This window comes from Garra rufa, chromosome 5, assembly GCF_049309525.1.
Source record: "Garra rufa chromosome 5, GarRuf1.0, whole genome shotgun sequence".
Taxonomy (NCBI): domain Eukaryota; kingdom Metazoa; phylum Chordata; class Actinopteri; order Cypriniformes; family Cyprinidae; genus Garra; species Garra rufa.
In genome coordinates this window covers 52,730,812-52,748,878 of record NC_133365.1, presented here as the reverse complement: position 1 = coordinate 52,748,878, position 18,067 = coordinate 52,730,812, and the positions used below count along the sequence as shown (strand labels likewise).

The 18,067-nt window shown below is 31.6% G+C and overlaps 1 protein-coding gene across 1 annotated transcript in view; it reads right to left on the bottom strand.

Annotated features, from left to right (window-relative positions):
• Positions 1-1,395: 1,395 nt before the first annotated feature.
• Positions 1,396-18,067, bottom strand: part of LOC141334911 (zinc finger Y-chromosomal protein 1) — a 17,252-nt gene continuing 580 nt past the window's right edge. Inside the window, exons 2-7 of the mRNA XM_073840137.1 lie at positions 16,919-17,269; positions 15,477-15,626; positions 12,391-12,510; positions 9,973-10,107; positions 8,172-8,309; positions 1,396-6,843 (exon numbers count right to left, since the gene is read on the bottom strand). Of these exons, the coding sequence (XP_073696238.1) occupies positions 5,540-6,843; positions 8,172-8,309; positions 9,973-10,107; positions 12,391-12,510; positions 15,477-15,626; positions 16,919-17,269 (2,198 nt within the window). The 3' untranslated portion in view covers positions 1,396-5,539. The remainder of the gene's footprint in view (positions 6,844-8,171; positions 8,310-9,972; positions 10,108-12,390; positions 12,511-15,476; positions 15,627-16,918; positions 17,270-18,067) is intronic.

Genomic DNA, 18,067 nt, shown 5'->3' with positions numbered 1-18,067 from the left:
AAAAATATCACAACTCATAATCATGAGATGAATAGTTTAAAATTATGAGATAAAATGTCAAAATTATGATTGAGTAATTAAATATTCTCATATTAATGACTTAAGTGATCATTTAGATTTTTTATCTCATAATTTCGTCTTTTTATCTCATAATTAAGACTTACGATGTAATTTTGGTTTTATTGATAATTTCGACATTTTATCTCATAATTTCGAAAATTATCATACTCAAAGACAAAATTATCACTTAACTCATAATCATGAGATGAATAGTTTAAAATTATGAGATAAAATGTAAAAATTATGATTGAGTAATTAAATATTCTCATATTAATGACTTAAGTCACAATTTTGTCTTTGGTTATAATAATTTTCAAAATTATGACTTTAGTCATTAATATGAGATAATTTCAACATTTTATCTCATAATTTTAAACTATGACTAAGTCAAAATTATGACTTGTCATAATTATGAGATAAATAGTTGAAATTATGACATTAAATGACGAAATTAAGTCATAGTTTTAAATTTTCATCTCCTAATTTTGACTTTTTAATTCATAAATTTGAGTACTTCTCTCATAATTATGATTTAAGAATATTTTTAAAGCAAGTTGCAAAAGCTTTACTTAAACACATTGTAAGAAATATATAAACATTGTATATAAAATACTACATACTAAATTCAAAAGTATACAAACTAAAGTCTATAAAAATGAAAAAAAAACATAGTTAAATATAAAAACTAGTTTATAAAAATCATATATTTTATATAACATAAAAAGGACTAAAAATGTGAAAATTAAAACTTTACAAAAGATGTATTATAAAAATTAAAACCACAAAAATGAATAAAGTAGATAGATTTACAAAAACAAATTTATATATATATATATATATATATATATATATATATATATATATATATATATATATATATATAAACAATTTTATTTCTCATTTTAGTTTACCATTCTGCACTAAAATAACAAAAAATGTTAAAAACTGCATAGACATTTATAGAGACATGTCAACATAACTAAAACTTTAAAATTAAAAAAGTAAAAAATAATAATAATATTATCTGGACTGTAACATCTCAATAAAACCAAAATAACGAATACCAGTTTTTAGGAAATACACAACTTTTTAGGAATTTGAGAAACAATTTACGTCAAGTGTGTCTAAAGTCTTTGACTGGTATTGTATTCATATGAAAAATAAATCTTATGAGCTCACTGATAAATCGTATATCTTAAATTCACAGTAAATTAATAAATCATCTACCACATGAATACATTTAAATGGAAAGCTCACCCAAATAAAAAAAAATAAAACATTCTAAAAAGTTGTGCACTTACAGACAATTGCATTCCCATAATGAAGAACCGTGGATGCAGGAAAATACTTTGCCTTTTATTTCCTTTTTATCATTTTTTAAACAAATGTGAAGATACATCCATGACAACACAAAGTTCTGAACTCCTCTTTCCGAAGTGTTTACATCTACACTCTCTCTTTACAGATCTGTGTACAAAACAATAAGTTATAGTCCCATAGATTCCTACTTACATTTAACTATACAACAAAGTTTAAACGGTGACCAAATAAATATCTGCAGTATAAAAATGATCACAGGGAGAGAAAGTAAGAGAGAGCGAGAGGAAGGCCCAGGGGGTGTCAGGAGGAAGTGGTTTCCTTCCCGACCGATGGCATCGTTTTTGCTAATCACTGCTAATGGTGCTGTTCGGACACAAAGAGTGGCTGTTTCAGTGCTTCGAGGTCAAGTTCCTCTGGAAACCTCTGGCCAATCACATGCAAAGCTGGATATGACATCATCCATCACAGGTTAGTGGAATTGTGACCCGATTAGGCATTATTTGATTGGTTTCTAGTTAAGTACAAACATAAAACAACGCACTTCCAACACGACTCACCCTGTTCATTCCAGCTTTTTGTCACGTTTTGGTAGCTAGTAAAGGATGCCACGCTTTAAGTGAGGTCTGACGGCAACTCTTAAGACAATTAGTGGGCATTAGTGTGTATTTGCATTGACCACATGTGAACGCAGCCATACAGTACCATCACTATGAAGTCAGCAAGATGAGAGAGTCACCTGGTGAAAAGGTCATTGGCAACGGCAAACATATCTGATGCATTGCTTTGAGTATAAACCAGAAAAATCAACATAATCATACACACACACACACACACACACACATACAGATCATTTGTAATCTCCTCATAGATGTCTTTTTTTAAATAAAACTCATACTGCATTTTGTGGATACTAATGACACAAAATTGGCTTGATGTTTAATAATATCATTGAAAAGGATTTTGATTGGCATATTGAATCTAATATAATGTACGTTAGACATTCACATGGCTGAATCTAAAAAAAAAAAAAAAAAAAAAAAACATGCTCAGGTCAAATTTCACCCCCAAAACTAATATTTCGACTTGCATTTATTTTATACAACAATTGTGAAATTTAATATACAAAGCACAGTATTGCAATAAATATTTTGTATTTGATTTTTTACACTGATAAGAAGACAATACACTGTAAAAAGACATAAATAAAACAATGACTAGAGTATGCTTCACAAAAATACTATTTAAAATTTTCTAATTTAATTCAGTGTTACTTGTGGTTTCTTTGTAATTTAATGAGTGAGAATTGTTTCTACACTAAATTCTATTCATTTTCTAATAGTTATTTACATTACTGTAATGTAAAAAAATCAAATATTTACTGCAATACAATGTTTTGCATTTAAATTTGCATAAAAGTAAAACAAAAAATTCTCTTGGTTTTGGGGTTAGATTTGACCCAGACATGTTCTTTGCATTAGATTTACCTTATTAGTTCAGATCTCTGTGGTCCCATACATCCAAGTGAAATGCATTTAGGTCAACTTACAACATGGGAAAACATTTACCTTTGCATGATTAAAACCGGTCCTATTAGCACAAAATTCCAGCTTTCTTAAAATGATACAGACTAAAGGGGCTATCTGGTCTCACAGACCCAAAATGACAGAGATCAGGACTTGATCCAGCAAGTTTAAAAAATATATATACTGTATATATTAAAAATCTTTTATCAGTTTTTCACCTTCATGTGGTTTCAAACCGGTTTAACTATAGAACACAAAAAGATATGTTGAATGTCCAAGAGTATGTTTTTCATATAGTTGTAAGCATACACCATTTGTTGAAGCTCTAAAAAAGCACCATAAAAGTAATCTATATGACTTTTTTTACATTATATAATTCAAGTTTTTAGACTTCTGAGAAACCGAGCAAAAGTTAATTCGCATGAAAGCTTGACACCTGATATTTCACATAGCCTCAGAGGTAAGCAAATAGCTTTTTTACTTTCACGTTGAACTATTCCTTTCAAACATATCGGTCATTACAGAAGACGCTGCATCTGTTTTTCCCTCATCATCTTCATCAGATCAGATCTTATGCACTTTTTGTGTTCATCAAAGGTTTGAGAGACCAGATATTCCCTATAACCCCATCCTGATCACACGGACATTGCAAATGTCTTCAGTGCCAATGGAAAACATCATGATGCCTTTCCGATGTGTTTCTGAAGATTAAAAACATTTCCTGGTGTCCTTGTTCTTTTTTTAACAGCTATCAATCAGACAGACATGCTAGTAAAGTGCAAGACTGATATCCATCACATTGTCCTATATTCATAAAGCATTTCAGAGAGGTTATGACAGACTGAATGCAATACTCTGAAACCCTTCAGGAATATGCACTTGATCCCAGAGGCCAACAAATTAGTTTCATCTGTTAATGTACAAAGCCAAAATAAAATGCACTGAGAAAACATTAATCATCTGAAGTTAAAGGAACAATCCAGCCATCATCTTCTTCTATCTTCTTTTGCATTACCATGGAATTCAATGGGAACAGAAACGGTTTAGTTACCAACATTCTTCAAAATACTTTGTTGTGTTCTACAGAAGAATGCCAGAGTTATTCCCATTGATTTATTGTAATTTTTGTCCAAACAATGGAAATCAATGGGAACCAAATATGTTAATTTCCCATTATTCTACAAAATATCTTCTTTTGTGTTACAATAAAAGTCAATGGGAACCAAAACAGTTTAGTTACCTCCAATGAAAGTCAATGGGAATCAAAACAATTTAGTTACTTCCACTGGAAGTCAACAGAAACTGAAACTGTTCAGTAACCAAAATTCTTTAAAATACCTTCTTTTGTGTTACAACTGAAGTCAATGGGTATCTAAATTGTTTAGTTTCTTCCAATGGAAGTCAATGGAAACCAAAACTGTCCAGTTAACAACATTCTTCAAAATACCTTCTTTTGTGTTACAACTGAAGTCAATAGATACTGAAACTGTTTAGTTAAATTGGAAGTCAATTGGAAAGCCAGAGTTTCAATTCCCATTGATTTTTATTGTCATTTTTGTCCATACAATGGAAATCAATGGGAACCAAATATGTTTGTTTCCCATTATTCTACAAAATATCTTCTTTTGTGTTACAATGGAAGTCAATGGGAACCAAAACAGTTTTAGTAACTTCCAATGGAAGTCAATGGAAACCAAAACTGTCCAGTTACCAACATTCTTCAAAATACCTTCTTTTGTGTTACAACTGAAGTCAATAGATACTGAAACTGTTTAGTTAAATTGGAAGTCAATTGGAAAGCCAGAGTTTCAATTCCCATTGATTTTTATTGTCATTTTTGTCCATACAATGGAAATCAATGGGAACCAAATATGTTTGTTTCCCATTATTCTACAAAATATCTTCTTTTGTGTTACAATGGAAGTCAATGGGAACCAAAACAGTTTTAGTAACTTCCAATGGAAGTCAATGGAAACCAAAACTGTCCAGTTACCAACATTCTTCAAAATACCTTCTTTTGTGTTACAACTGAAGTCAATGATACCAAAACTGTTTAGTTACAATGGAAGTCAATGGGAACTGAGACAGTTTGGTTACCCACATTCTTCAAAACATCTTCTGTTGTGTTCCACAGAAGAATGCCAGATTTTCGATTCCCGTTGATTTTCATTGGAATTTTTGTCCATAAGTTCATTTCCCATTATTCTACAAAATATCTTCTTTTGTGTTACAATGAAAGTCAATGGGAACCAAAACAGTTCAGTTACCAACATTCTTCAAAATATCTTCTTTCGTTTTCCAATAAAAGTCAATGGATACCAAATCAGATTGGCTGAATTAAGAAATGCATACAGATTTTAAAACGACACGAGGGTGAACAAATGACAGAAATTTCATTTCAGGCTGAACTGTTCCTTTGAGACCTGTTAACCATGTGATCATAAGCAATGTGAAAGCACTTCCAGTCTGCCACTAAACACTTCTCTCTCACATACAGACAAACACACACACACTGCTATGCATGAGGGGTCTTGATAAGAAGCCCAATACAGAGATTGCCAACATGAGGGGTGGTGATTTCGAAATCACTGGCTGTTTAGTGTGTTTACGGAAGTGAGCGGAGAAAGACGAGGTGCTCATTCTGCCGGCACCATGTCTTTATGGTGCCTCATAATGTGCTGGTTTTTCTCCGAAGGTCTCCGGAAGCCCTTCGAACAGTACTGACAGCGGTGCGGATAGTCCTTAGTATGGATGGATATAACGTGTCTTTTGAAGCCAGATGCATCTCCTGTGCTGTAGTCGCAATACTGACACTGATAAACCCTCCGTTCTCGCGGACCCTTCGCGCCACCGGCTTTCTTTACGGAGGGGGCTGCTAACTGCGCCGCACCTATAGTTCTCTTGGGGGCGGGCTTTTCTGTGGGCGGGGCTTGAGGTGGCGACGCCGGCGCAGGTGGAGACGGCGACTGCGCCGGCTGTTGCTGTTCCTTAGTGTGAACGGACAAGATATGGCGGCTGAGAACGAACGGGTCTGCGATCTTGAAGTTGCAGTGGCGGCACTGGTGCAGTTTCTTGGCTTTATGCGACGCCGAGTGTTTCTTAAGCTCGGACGGCCGGTGGAAGCCTTTCCCGCAGACGGCGCATTTATGCGGGTAGTCTTTAGTATGCACGGAAATCACGTGCCGCTTAAGGTCGCTCGAGTTGGAGCTGCGATGGTCGCAATGGCTGCACTGGTGTCCCCGGGCGTCCTCGTGCGTGGTTGCATGCTGCGTCAGCTCCTCCTCCTCGCCGAAGGTCTGGCCGCAGCGCTCGCAGCGGAACGGGAGCTCGCGACTATGCTTCGTTTTCACGTGCGTCTTCAGGTTGGACGAGTCGGCCGATTTGTAATCGCAGTACATGCACGAGTACGGCTTCTCGCCGGTGTGCGTGCGCATGTGTTTCTTTAGCTCCGACGGATGGCGGAAGCCTTTGCCGCATTCCACGCAAATGTGCGGGAAGCTCTTACTGTGCACAGCCAGCAGGTGGCGATTGAGCAGCCCTTGCTCTGCAGTCTCGTAATCGCAAAACTTGCATTTGTGCGTCTTGGTCGTGGCGGCCGGAGGAAGCGGCGACGCGATGGCCGTGGGCGATTTTTGTTCCTGGTGGTGGTGCTGGAGGCGGTGCGAGAAGAGCGCCGCCTGCTGGTGGAACTCCTTACCGCAGGTTTCGCACTCGAACGGCGCTTTGTTGCTGAGCGCGTGCACCTCCATGTGGTTGTGGAGACTGGCTTTTTTGTTGGTGGTGAAGTCGCAGTCCGTGCACTGGTACTTTTTGCGACTCAGCACGTCCTGGTGGTGGTTGCGAGTGTGGCGCTTGAGGAAGCCACGGGATTTGAATTTCTTACCGCACAGCATGCAGGGGTAGACCGTCAGGGGCTGTCCGTACGGCCCAATGATGATCGCTGGAGAGAAATGAGAGAAGACAGTGAGGGGATAAAAAAAAGAAACAGACAGTTTTTCAGCCAGTAGTCGATATAATGCATTTGCAACCAGGGATATTAGTGTTAAATTAAACTATTAAAAACATAATTGAGAATTAAAATTTAATTAAATTATGAAAAACTATATTTTAAGTTGAAACATTAAACAAAAAAAATAATAATAATAATTCACAAAAATTACTGAAAATCCATCTGGAAATAAATAAACGAAAACTGAACTAAAACAATAACTGAACACAAAATCATATAAAAACTGAGATTTAAAAAACAAACATGTACTACCAATCAGAAGTTTTTGGAAAGTACATTTTTTACTTTTTTTTTTTTTTTTTTTTTTAAAGAAGACTCTTCTGCTCACCAAGCCTGCATTTATTTGCTTCAAAGTACAACAAAAACAATAACATTTTGAAATGTTTCTATTTAAATATATTTTAAAATGTAATTTATTCCTGTGATTTCAAAGCTGAATTTTTTGCATCATTACTCCAGTCTTCAGTGTCACGTGATCCTTCAGAAATCATTCTAATATTCTGATTTGCTGCTCAAAAACATTTATTATTATTAATATGTTGAAAACAGATGAGTAGAAGTTTCTCAGGTTTCTTTAAGAAACAGAAAGTTCAGAAAAAACAGCATTTATCTAAAACAGAAATCTCTTGTAACATTATATATGTCTTTATGACCACTTATGATCAATTTAAACCATCCTTGCTGAATAAAAGTCTTAACTTCTTTCCCCAAAAAAAATACTGAATCCAAGCTTTTGAATGGTGTAGTGTAAAATGTTACAAAAGCTTTATTTTAGGTAAATGCTGATCTTCGGATCTTTTTATTCATCAAAGAAAATACTGACATAATAAAACTTAATAAAATGTTTCTTGAACAGCAAATCAGTATATTACTGATACTAGTACTATTAAAAAAATTTGTTTGAAGAAATAAAGATAAAAATTCTAAATGAAAGCTTTAAAAAAATACTAAAATAACACTTGATACAACATAAAAGACAAATTTGACATTCAAAACTGCTAAAATAAAATGATTGATGAATAAAATTAAATATAAAATATTTGAAAAAATTAAATGTAATTAAAAACTTACATATATGTACGGAGGCAAAATGTAAATTTTTGCTATGACTGGTCACCTGCTCTATAAACATCTATAGACTACCACTCAGAATCATAATAAATTCAATCGATTTTCTGTAAAGCTCAGCACTTTCAAAGCAATTCTACAAAACCAAAAAGATTTATTGATCAGTTAGTGAGAGCTGAGTGTGCTGGTACCTGTTTGGACCTGTCGGGGTTCAGCTCGTCTCTTGTTCTTGCCGTGTTGCCGGTTGAGTTTATCCAGTGCATCCGACTCGTCAATGTGCAGTAATGCGCTCGCCGCTCCGTTACGGTTCTCACAGCCTTCATCCGAACCTATTTAACAAAGACACATGAGCATATTTAAAATGATTTGTCATTTGAAGAAACATCCTAAGGAGTGCAAAACCACAACTTTTATTGTATTCTGAAATGCTCATATCAGTCAAGCACTATTAAAGATGACAATAAAGCACAGTAAGTCAAAAACAGACTTTATGTTACTGTAATCCAGTGTTTCTAGACAGATTTAAATTTCCTTGATTTAACTAAAACTAACAATTAATAACTAAATAGACATATAAACTACTAATAAAACTACTAAAAATGACAAACGCACAACAAAATTACTAAATCTTTAACTAAAATGAAACAAAACAGAACATATATAAAACTATAATAATTATAGTATTTATAATAGTGTAACAATGATACTAAAAAATAAAAAATTTTTTTTAAAAAAATCACTGATATTGAATTGAATCAAGATAATCGGATCTAAAATATAAGGCTTTGAATGCCAGAAATTAAAATTAAATATATCCATAAACAAACAAACACTCCCAAGATTGATCTTTTAGTTTGTTTTCTATTGATGTACAAAAAAAAAAATCACTAAACATTATTTGTAACAACTAACATACCATATTTACAAAAAACTTTGTGATTTGTTAAGAAACAAAATCTCATGAACGCCATTTTGACACTTTGTTGTTTTTTATTACATTTTTAGTTTAATTTTAATTAAAGTTTGAGTAATTTTACCCTGTCATTTTTAGTAGTTTTTGCTTTTCTCATTTGAATTCAGTTTAATTTGATGTACCAAAATAACTGAAACTGAAATAAAAAATATACTTTTAATGTCTATACAGTTTTATTTTTATTTCAGTTTAAAAAATAATAAATTTAAAAAAAAACTATAAACATGAATATGTCTATATAGTTTATTCTTTTTTATTTCGGTTTTTATTATTTTGGCACATCAAGTTTACAAATTTAAATTAAAAAAAGACTAAACACAAACTATTAGAATTATTAAGGCGAGCCACTGCAGGTGAATATGGTAAAAAAATTAACTAATAGTTATCGCCTTACTTACCCAGTTGATTGATTACATTGATAACTGCAAACATTTTTTGTATTAGCTTTCTAAAACGTTGTGTGTGTAAGAGTTACTGAAGTGGAGATTTATGGCTCAGTGTAGGAGAAAAAAACTCATTTTGAGAAAACGGCCTTGTATTGTAATTAAAATCTATTGACACAAATAGATAAAGTGCTATAAAAGAAACACTTAGTGTTTTTTTATGTTTTTCTTTCACTAGTCTGAAAAAACACTTTATGAAAAACCAAAAAGCCCAAAATCTCAAACAGGTGCATGACAAAACAGCGTTTTTGCCTGCAGTGTCTCCCCTTAAAAATTTAACAAATATTAAAATCAAAACAGAAAATATGGAAAAAACTAACAAAATCAAAACATTAATAAAAACGATATTACTTCAATGATAACAAAATAGCACTGATTTTGAATTTAATTGAAATCGAATCAATCTCAAGCTTGTAAATAAAAATTAAATCAAACTAAAATTTGTCACAAAACCTAGCACTACATTTCATAACCCCTTATGCATTCAGTGTTGTTTGTAGTTAATAGACTCTGTTTAGGCTGCCGTTATTCTACATGATCTGGATTTGTGGTGTCGGTAAATTGCAGACTCCTGACCGTAAGCGGCGGCCCAGGCCACGGGCATGAAGTCCTTGCTGAGGGCGGTGCTGTCATACGGCCTGTCGTGAGGAACCGGCTCCTCGCCTCCAACCACCACCTCCATGTACACCTCATCCGAGAGCTTAGACCCGCCTGCGCACAAAAAAACCACAAACTGATGCTACACATAAACAACAGTGTCTTAAATTACATCATGATGTTAGTTGACATTATCCACATTGGTCTTATGCTGTTTCAATGCTTCAAATAATATGTTATTGCATTTTGCAGCTTAGGGAATCAAGCAGGAGTTCATTTGGGGACAATAACAACTACACTTTCAAAACTGAAACCAAAGGTCTCAGACATTCAGAAACATCCTCCTCGATGTCTGCAGTGGTTATGCCGCTGGTTCAACATGTTCCCCAAAAGTTACATAATTTGACATTTGTGCCACAGAAAGAACAAAGGGCTTTGCGCAAAAACTAAAGGGCTTTTTGAGCTTTTGCAGTGAATCACTTTAAATTGCATACTGCTGTACATCATAATACAGGAAAACATAAGCTAAACTATTTAAAATATTATTTATTAATAGTATTTGATATAACACATTACATATTAAAATAAAACCGTATTTAATATAACAATACATTTTGAATAATCATGTATTAACCAATTATATATTAAACAATCATGTGCTATATCAGTTAGGCTCACTTTATATCACGTTAGTGCTATACATCAAATAGTTATTTCTGACCAAAAAAAGACAAAAAATATTATATATGAAATTTTTTATTAGAATTTATTTATTATATTATATTATCATATATTAAATGATTATATATTATATAATCGTGTGCTATTTTTAGATATGAAACACTTTTCATTGCTAAAACGGTGCTTCATTTCTTTTGAATATTTTCTCTTTCTACTTGAAGCTTATTTAAATGCAAGATATATTTTGTCTTTATTCTCATAATATTTTGTCTTTATTCTCATAATATTTCATCTTTATTCTTGGAATATTTCCTCTTTATTCTCATAATATTTAGTCTTTATTCTCGTAATATTTAGTCTTTATTCTCATAATACTTTGTCTTTATGCTCTGAATATTTTGTCATTATTCTTGGAATATTTTGTCTTTATTCTCTGAATATTTCATCTTTATTCTCAAAATATTTCGTCTTTATTCTCTGAATATTTCGTCTTTATTGTCTTAATATTTTGTCTTTATTCTCGTAATATTTCGTCTGTATTCTCATAATATTTTGTCTTTATTCTTGTAATATTTCATCTTTATTCTCAAAATATTTTGTCTTTATTCTCTGAATATTTCGTCTTTATTCTCATAATACTTTGTCTTTATTCTCATAATATTTTGTCTTTATTCTCATAATATTTCATCTTTATTCTTGGAATATTTCCTCTTTATTCTCTGAATATTTAGTCTTTATTCTCGTAATATTTAGTCTTTATTCTCATAATACTTTGTCTTTATGCTCTGAATATTTTGTCATTATTCTTGGAATATTTTGTCTTTATTCTCTGAATATTTCATCTTTATTCTCAAAATATTTCGTCTTTATTCTCTGAATATTTCGTCTTTATTCTCTTAATATTTTGTCTTTATTCTCGTAATATTTCGTCTGTATTCTCATAATATTTTGTCTTTATTCTTGTAATATTTCATCTTTATTCTCAAAATATTTTGTCTTTATTCTCTGAATATTTCGTCTTTATTCTCATAATACTTTGTCTTTATTCTCATAATATTTCGTCTGTATTCTCATAATATTTTGTCTTTATTATTGTAATATTTCATCTTTAATCTCGTAATTTTCGTCTTTATTCTCACAATATTTCGTCTTTATTCTCACAATATTTCATCTTTATTCTCACAATATTTCATCTTTATTCTCATAATATTTGTCTTTATTCTCTGAATAATTTGTCTTCATTCTTGGAATATTTCGTCTTTATTCTCGTAATATATTGTCTTATATATGGCAGATTTCTATGGTTGCATGGCTATTGTTAAAACGTTAAAATTGTTTAATGTTTTTGAAAGAAGTCTCTACTGCTCACCAAGACTGCATTCATTTCATCAAAGGTACAGTAAAAATCTATAATATTTTCACAATTTAAAATAACTGTTTTCTATATGAATATAAAGTAAAATGCTATTTATTTCTGTGATCAAAGATGAATTTTCAGCATCATTACTCCAGTCTCCGGTGTCACATGATCCTATAGAAATCATTCTAATATGCTGATTTGAGCTCAAGATACATTTCTGATTATTACCAATGTTGAAAACAGTTTCCGCTTCCTATTTTAAAGGGTTTTCATGAGCTCAAGAAACATTTCTGATTATTACCAATGTTGAAAACAGTTTCCGCTTCATATTTTAAAGGGTTTCCAGAGTTTCTTACCATCAGTCTGTGTGTGATGAGCATCTCCCACAGACATGTAGACCATCTTCTCTCTCAGCGGACGAACCACAGGCTCAGCCAGAGCGACTGCCTCGTTCTCACCGAGATCCACCGTCTCTCCTACACACAGATACAGAACCGTTATAACGTTACAACCATAGATCAATTTTTGATCTTGGACATCGTAGCGAAGTGCTACAGCGTGCCTCCGTCTCAATATACTGTACAACACGACATACATTCATGGGACACCGCACTTTTTCGCATTCACAATCACAAACGTACATTATCTGCATGTGCTTCAAAGCCTTGCCGTTAAAATAACGTTATTTCGTCCGCGCGCTCTTCTGTCACGAGCGCGTAAACCTGAAGCGCGCGAACGCTAAAAGCCTGTCAAACGGCGCCTGATTACTAAACTAACATATCTTTTCCGTCTGATTTGCTAATACTGTCAAAAACACGAAAGGATCACATATAAACACAGTTGGTTATGTCTAAAGCGAAAGTAAACAGTTGAGAGAAAAACGGACGCGCGCCTGTTTATCAGATGCGTGCAGCTCTTAAAGAGACAGAACTAAACATGCTGAAGACTATCATTAAAGGGAAAGTTCACACAATTTAATCACTCACATGTTGTTCCAAACCGCTATTATTTTTTTCTTGTGCTGAACACAAAAGAAGATATTTTGAAGAATGCGGATCACAGGTAAAAAATAAAAATATTATAGAAGTAACATGTTTTGTTTTAATAAAACTCGACAGTGAGTAAATGATAACAGGATTGTCATTTTTGGATGATGGTAGGCTAATAAAATGAAAAACAACTTGACTGAAGAACTTTAATACAGTTGCTTTAATAAGAGTCAATGTATAATTTATGTATATAGTGTATAGTGTTTTATTTTTATATTTGTTAATTCAATTTCTTGAAAATTACACCTAATGTACCTGAAAATTAAAGCAGTGTTTGTTTTATTTGTATATTATGTGTATTTGTACCATGTAGCCTATCTTTGCACTTATTTTTTTTTAAGATAAAATACTGACAAAGATTTTTTATCTTTGCCCACTTTGGCCTAAATAATATCTGCCATTCTTTTTGTTTTATATTTTGTTTCCTTGTAAGGTTTTGGTTTTAAAATAGGGAAGTTTGGCTGTACTGCTCAGACAACTTGTAAAATAATAAAACCAACATGGCAAAGACTCATGATAAAAAAAAAATCAAAATGTTTTGAAAAAAAAAAATCATGATATAATATTTTGATATATCCTTGTCTGACAGACAGTATCAACAATAAAAAAAATGACTTTTTTCCGGATTATTTAATGTGCCCTGGCGACATCTTCACTCACACTGAGGTAAAAATGAAAATGTTTAAGCCTGGCCGGATACCAACAACCACCTCGAAATAAGATACACATTAGGATAGAAATCTTCATAATCATGATGCATCATAACTGAATCACAATTGAAGTCGTGGCAAAAACCCAAGAAAGACCCAGCATGATTGCCAGAGAAAGTGAATCTGCAGTCTGAGTTTTAATTTCTCTCATAAAAGCAGTTCTGACCTCCAGAAAACATTGTCTCATCATCTCTGCTGCTTCATTACTGAACTCAAGGTTTCGTAAACTGAAGGTTTTCCAAAACCAGTACTTTTATTGTTAACTAAAACTATTATAAATAACAAAAATAAAATAAATAATATATTTAAATAAAATTAAAAATGCTGCCTTGGCAACTAAGTGAAATAAATAAGTTAAAGTACTAAAATTACTGAAACTAAACTAAAATTAATTATTTAAAAAAAAATGAAGGTAAAACATTTAAAAAATAAAATGAAGGACAAATATTAGATGAAAAACTTATGTAGCTTTGGAAATGAAATGAAGTTTAGTTGAAGTACCACAATTACTAAAATTATTGAAACTGAAATAATAAATTAAACCTAAATAGATATAAAGAATATTATTATTAAAACTAATAAATCACAAAAACTGAATTAAATTTAATTATTTAACATTTTTAAAACTGAAGATATAAAAAAAAAAAACAACGAAATACAAAAAATGAAAAAAAAAAAAACATAGGAAATGTAGGCTTGGCAACTAACTAAAATATGTTTTAATTGAAGTACTAAAATGAAAACTGTAATAATACATTTAAGCTAAATAGAAATATTTTTTTAAATGAAAACTAATAACAATAACAAAAGCACATAACTAAACTAAATTTAATTAATTAAAAATAAAAAAAACTGAAATATAAAACAAAACATAAAATGAAAAACTCCCCAAAAGCAAATAATAATATTAAAATATTGTGTAATATTGTAAAAATCTGACAAAAGCACATGACTTAACTGAAATTAAAATGTTCAAAATAAAATGAAAAATAAAGGTATACCATTTAAAAAAATAAAACGAAGGACAAATATTAGATAAAATCGTATGTAGCTTTGGATAGATATAAATAACAATATTATAAATTGTTAAACTATATAATATTATAAATACTGATAATAATCACAAAAATCGAATTATTTAACATTTTTAAAACTGAAGATATAAAAAAAAAAACAACGAAATACAAAAAATGAAATAAACACAGAAAATGTAGGCTTGGCAACTAAATGAAAAACCTTTATATTGAAGTACTAAAATTGCTCAAATTAAAACTGAATTAATACATTTAACCTGAATAGAAATATATATTTTTAAATGAACAATATTATATAATGTTTTAAAACTAATAATAACAAAAGCACATAACTAAACTTTTTAAAATTTAATTAATTAAAATAAATAAAAACTGAAAAAACAGAAATATAAAATAAAACAAAACATTAGATGAAAAACTCCCCCAAATCAAATAATAATATTAAAATATTATATTGTGTAATATTGTAAAAACTGACAAGAGCACATGACTTAACTAAAATTAAAATGTTCAAATATATTAAAACTGAAAATATAAAAATGTAAAAAAAATAAACTAAAACTATAAAAAATAAAATACTATACATAACATTATACAGTTATATAAACAATACTAAAATAGCACTGGCTCAAATCTCTCATTCACTCACCAAGGTCATCCTCTCCAGAGTCAGCTTTAAAGATGTAAACTTTAATGACTTCCTGTCCGTCCTCATCTTTCTCGACTTCCTGATCATCTATCGCCCCCTCGACTGTCACCTCCTCTCCGTCTCCAGACACCATCTTTCCCGCGTCGTCCACTACAGAGAAAAAGACTGCATTATTAGAAACAGATAATATTTGGAATATTTTTATGATGAAAGAGAATCAAGACAAAACTGTGATATAGTAAAAACACTTTGAAACCAATTAGAATTTTTTTTTTAAAAAGGGCATAAATTAAATAAAATACTACTTATTATTAAATATTATCTAGAAAATATTTAATATTTAAATAGATTTAATATCTATTTTTGGATAATTCAGTCAAAGTTTTCAGAACGAAACAAATTAACAAATAAATTGTGAATAATGAATAATGAATAAACAAACAACTAACTGAATAAAGTAACTAGCAAATAAGTGAGTAAACGAACAAACTAATAAAATGACAAAACCTTATTCCTAAAAACTAAAGCTAAAAAGAAATATTTAAAAAATCATAAAAATATTAAAAATGACAAAAAACACATATATATATATATATATATATATATATATATATATATATATATATATATATATATATAATTTTTTTTTGTTGTTGTTTTTTTTTTGTTTAAGCAAAACTGAAAGATATAAAAAATTAAATAAAAACCAAACAGTTTTTCTAAAATAAAAAATGTAATAAATTTGAGATAAAGAGAAATATAAAAAATATTGTGTAATATATTAAAAACTAGTAAAAACAAATAATAGAAATGAAGATATCAAACGTGGGGGAAAAAAAGAATTAGATGAAAACAAGCAGCCTTTAACTTAAAGAACTAAAAATATTTATAATATAATTAATAATATTATTATACAATAATAATAATATAATAATAAATATTATATTGCATTATACTGTAAAACATAAAAAAATGATTTGTTATTTATGAAAATTTTTAACTGAAAACTGAAGACATTAAAAACTATATACAAATTTATATGAAACAAACATTGGATGAAAATGTAGTCTGCTGAAGCTGAAGTACTAAAATTACTGAAACTGAAATAAAAAAATAAAAAGTAATGAACAATATTATAAAATATTATACTACATAATATAGTGAAAAAATAATAACAATATATAAGAACTGAAAAAAAAATAGAACTATAAACAAACATTAGATAAAAAAACTCCCCAAATTATAAAATATTATACTGTATAATATTATAAAAACTAACTGACAAAAGCACACAACTAAAACTGAAAATATAAAATGTAAAAAATTAAAACTACAAAAATAAAAGCTATTCGAAATACTCTAAAATGACTGAAACTGAAATAATAAACAGAAACAAATAAATGAGTAAACTGATTAACAGCCAGAACGAGTAAGTGAATTACAGGAGATCATGAGGTAATCTCCGCAGCCGTCCGAGTCGTGTTCAGGGTCCAGCCCGTCCTGCTCCCTCCCCTCGGCCACCAAAACATCCTCTGTCATCTCTGCCATGGCAACGCCGTCCTCCTCTTCCTCCTCACCCTCCAGTGACATCACGCAGGTCTCCACGGCAACGCCCTCGTCGTCATCGCAGTGCACGTACTCGGCAACCACGTCCTCCACTGCATCCTGGATGACGAGCTCGTCGGAGGAGAAGCCCTGGACAGACGCCGCCTCGCCCTCCACCTCAGACACCAGCACCGTCTCCTGCAGCTCCACCACGTACTCCTCCTCCTCCTCCCCCACGCCTCCCTCATCTGCAACAACACAACAAACTAACTACTCAAAACTGCTGTTTGTTTACTCATCTACACTTCAGAATGACCAGACACACTTAAGCACTTGTTACTAGAGTTCCACTATATAGAAATATATACTGTTTTATAGGGATGCACTGAAATGAAAATTCTTGGCCGAAGCCAAACAAAATAAAACACTGGACCAAAGGCCAATTACCAAACATGGTTTTTTGTGTTTTTTTCCCCACCATTTTTTTTTCACCATTGCATAGTTTAAATAGCCAATATTTGATTTTTACAAGAAAAAATCTATTACAAACAACAATGAACATTTTACATTCTATAAGACATTATAGCCTACCAACAAAGCACAATTTAAAGGGATAGTTCACCCAAAAATGAAAATTTGATGTTTATCTGCTTACCCCCAATGCATTCAAGATGTAGGTGACTTTGTTTCCTCAGAAAAACACAAACGAAGATTTTTAACGAAAACCGGTGCAGTCTGCCAGCCTTATCATGGACGTGGATGGGCACCAAACCTTTAAGAGTAAACAAAAACATGCACAGACAAATCCAAATTACACCCTGCGGCTCGTGACGATACATTGATGTCTTAAGACACGAAACGATCGGTTTTTGCGAGAAACTAAACAGTATTTATATCATTTTTTACCTTTGATACACAGCCACGTCCGTCTGTCATGAGCACGAGTTTGGCATCAGTCACGTCACATGTGCACGCGCTTCTGGCGTAGAATACGCAAACGCCGTAAGGGGAAATCAGTGAAAAGTCCCGGATGAGTTTGTGCAAGC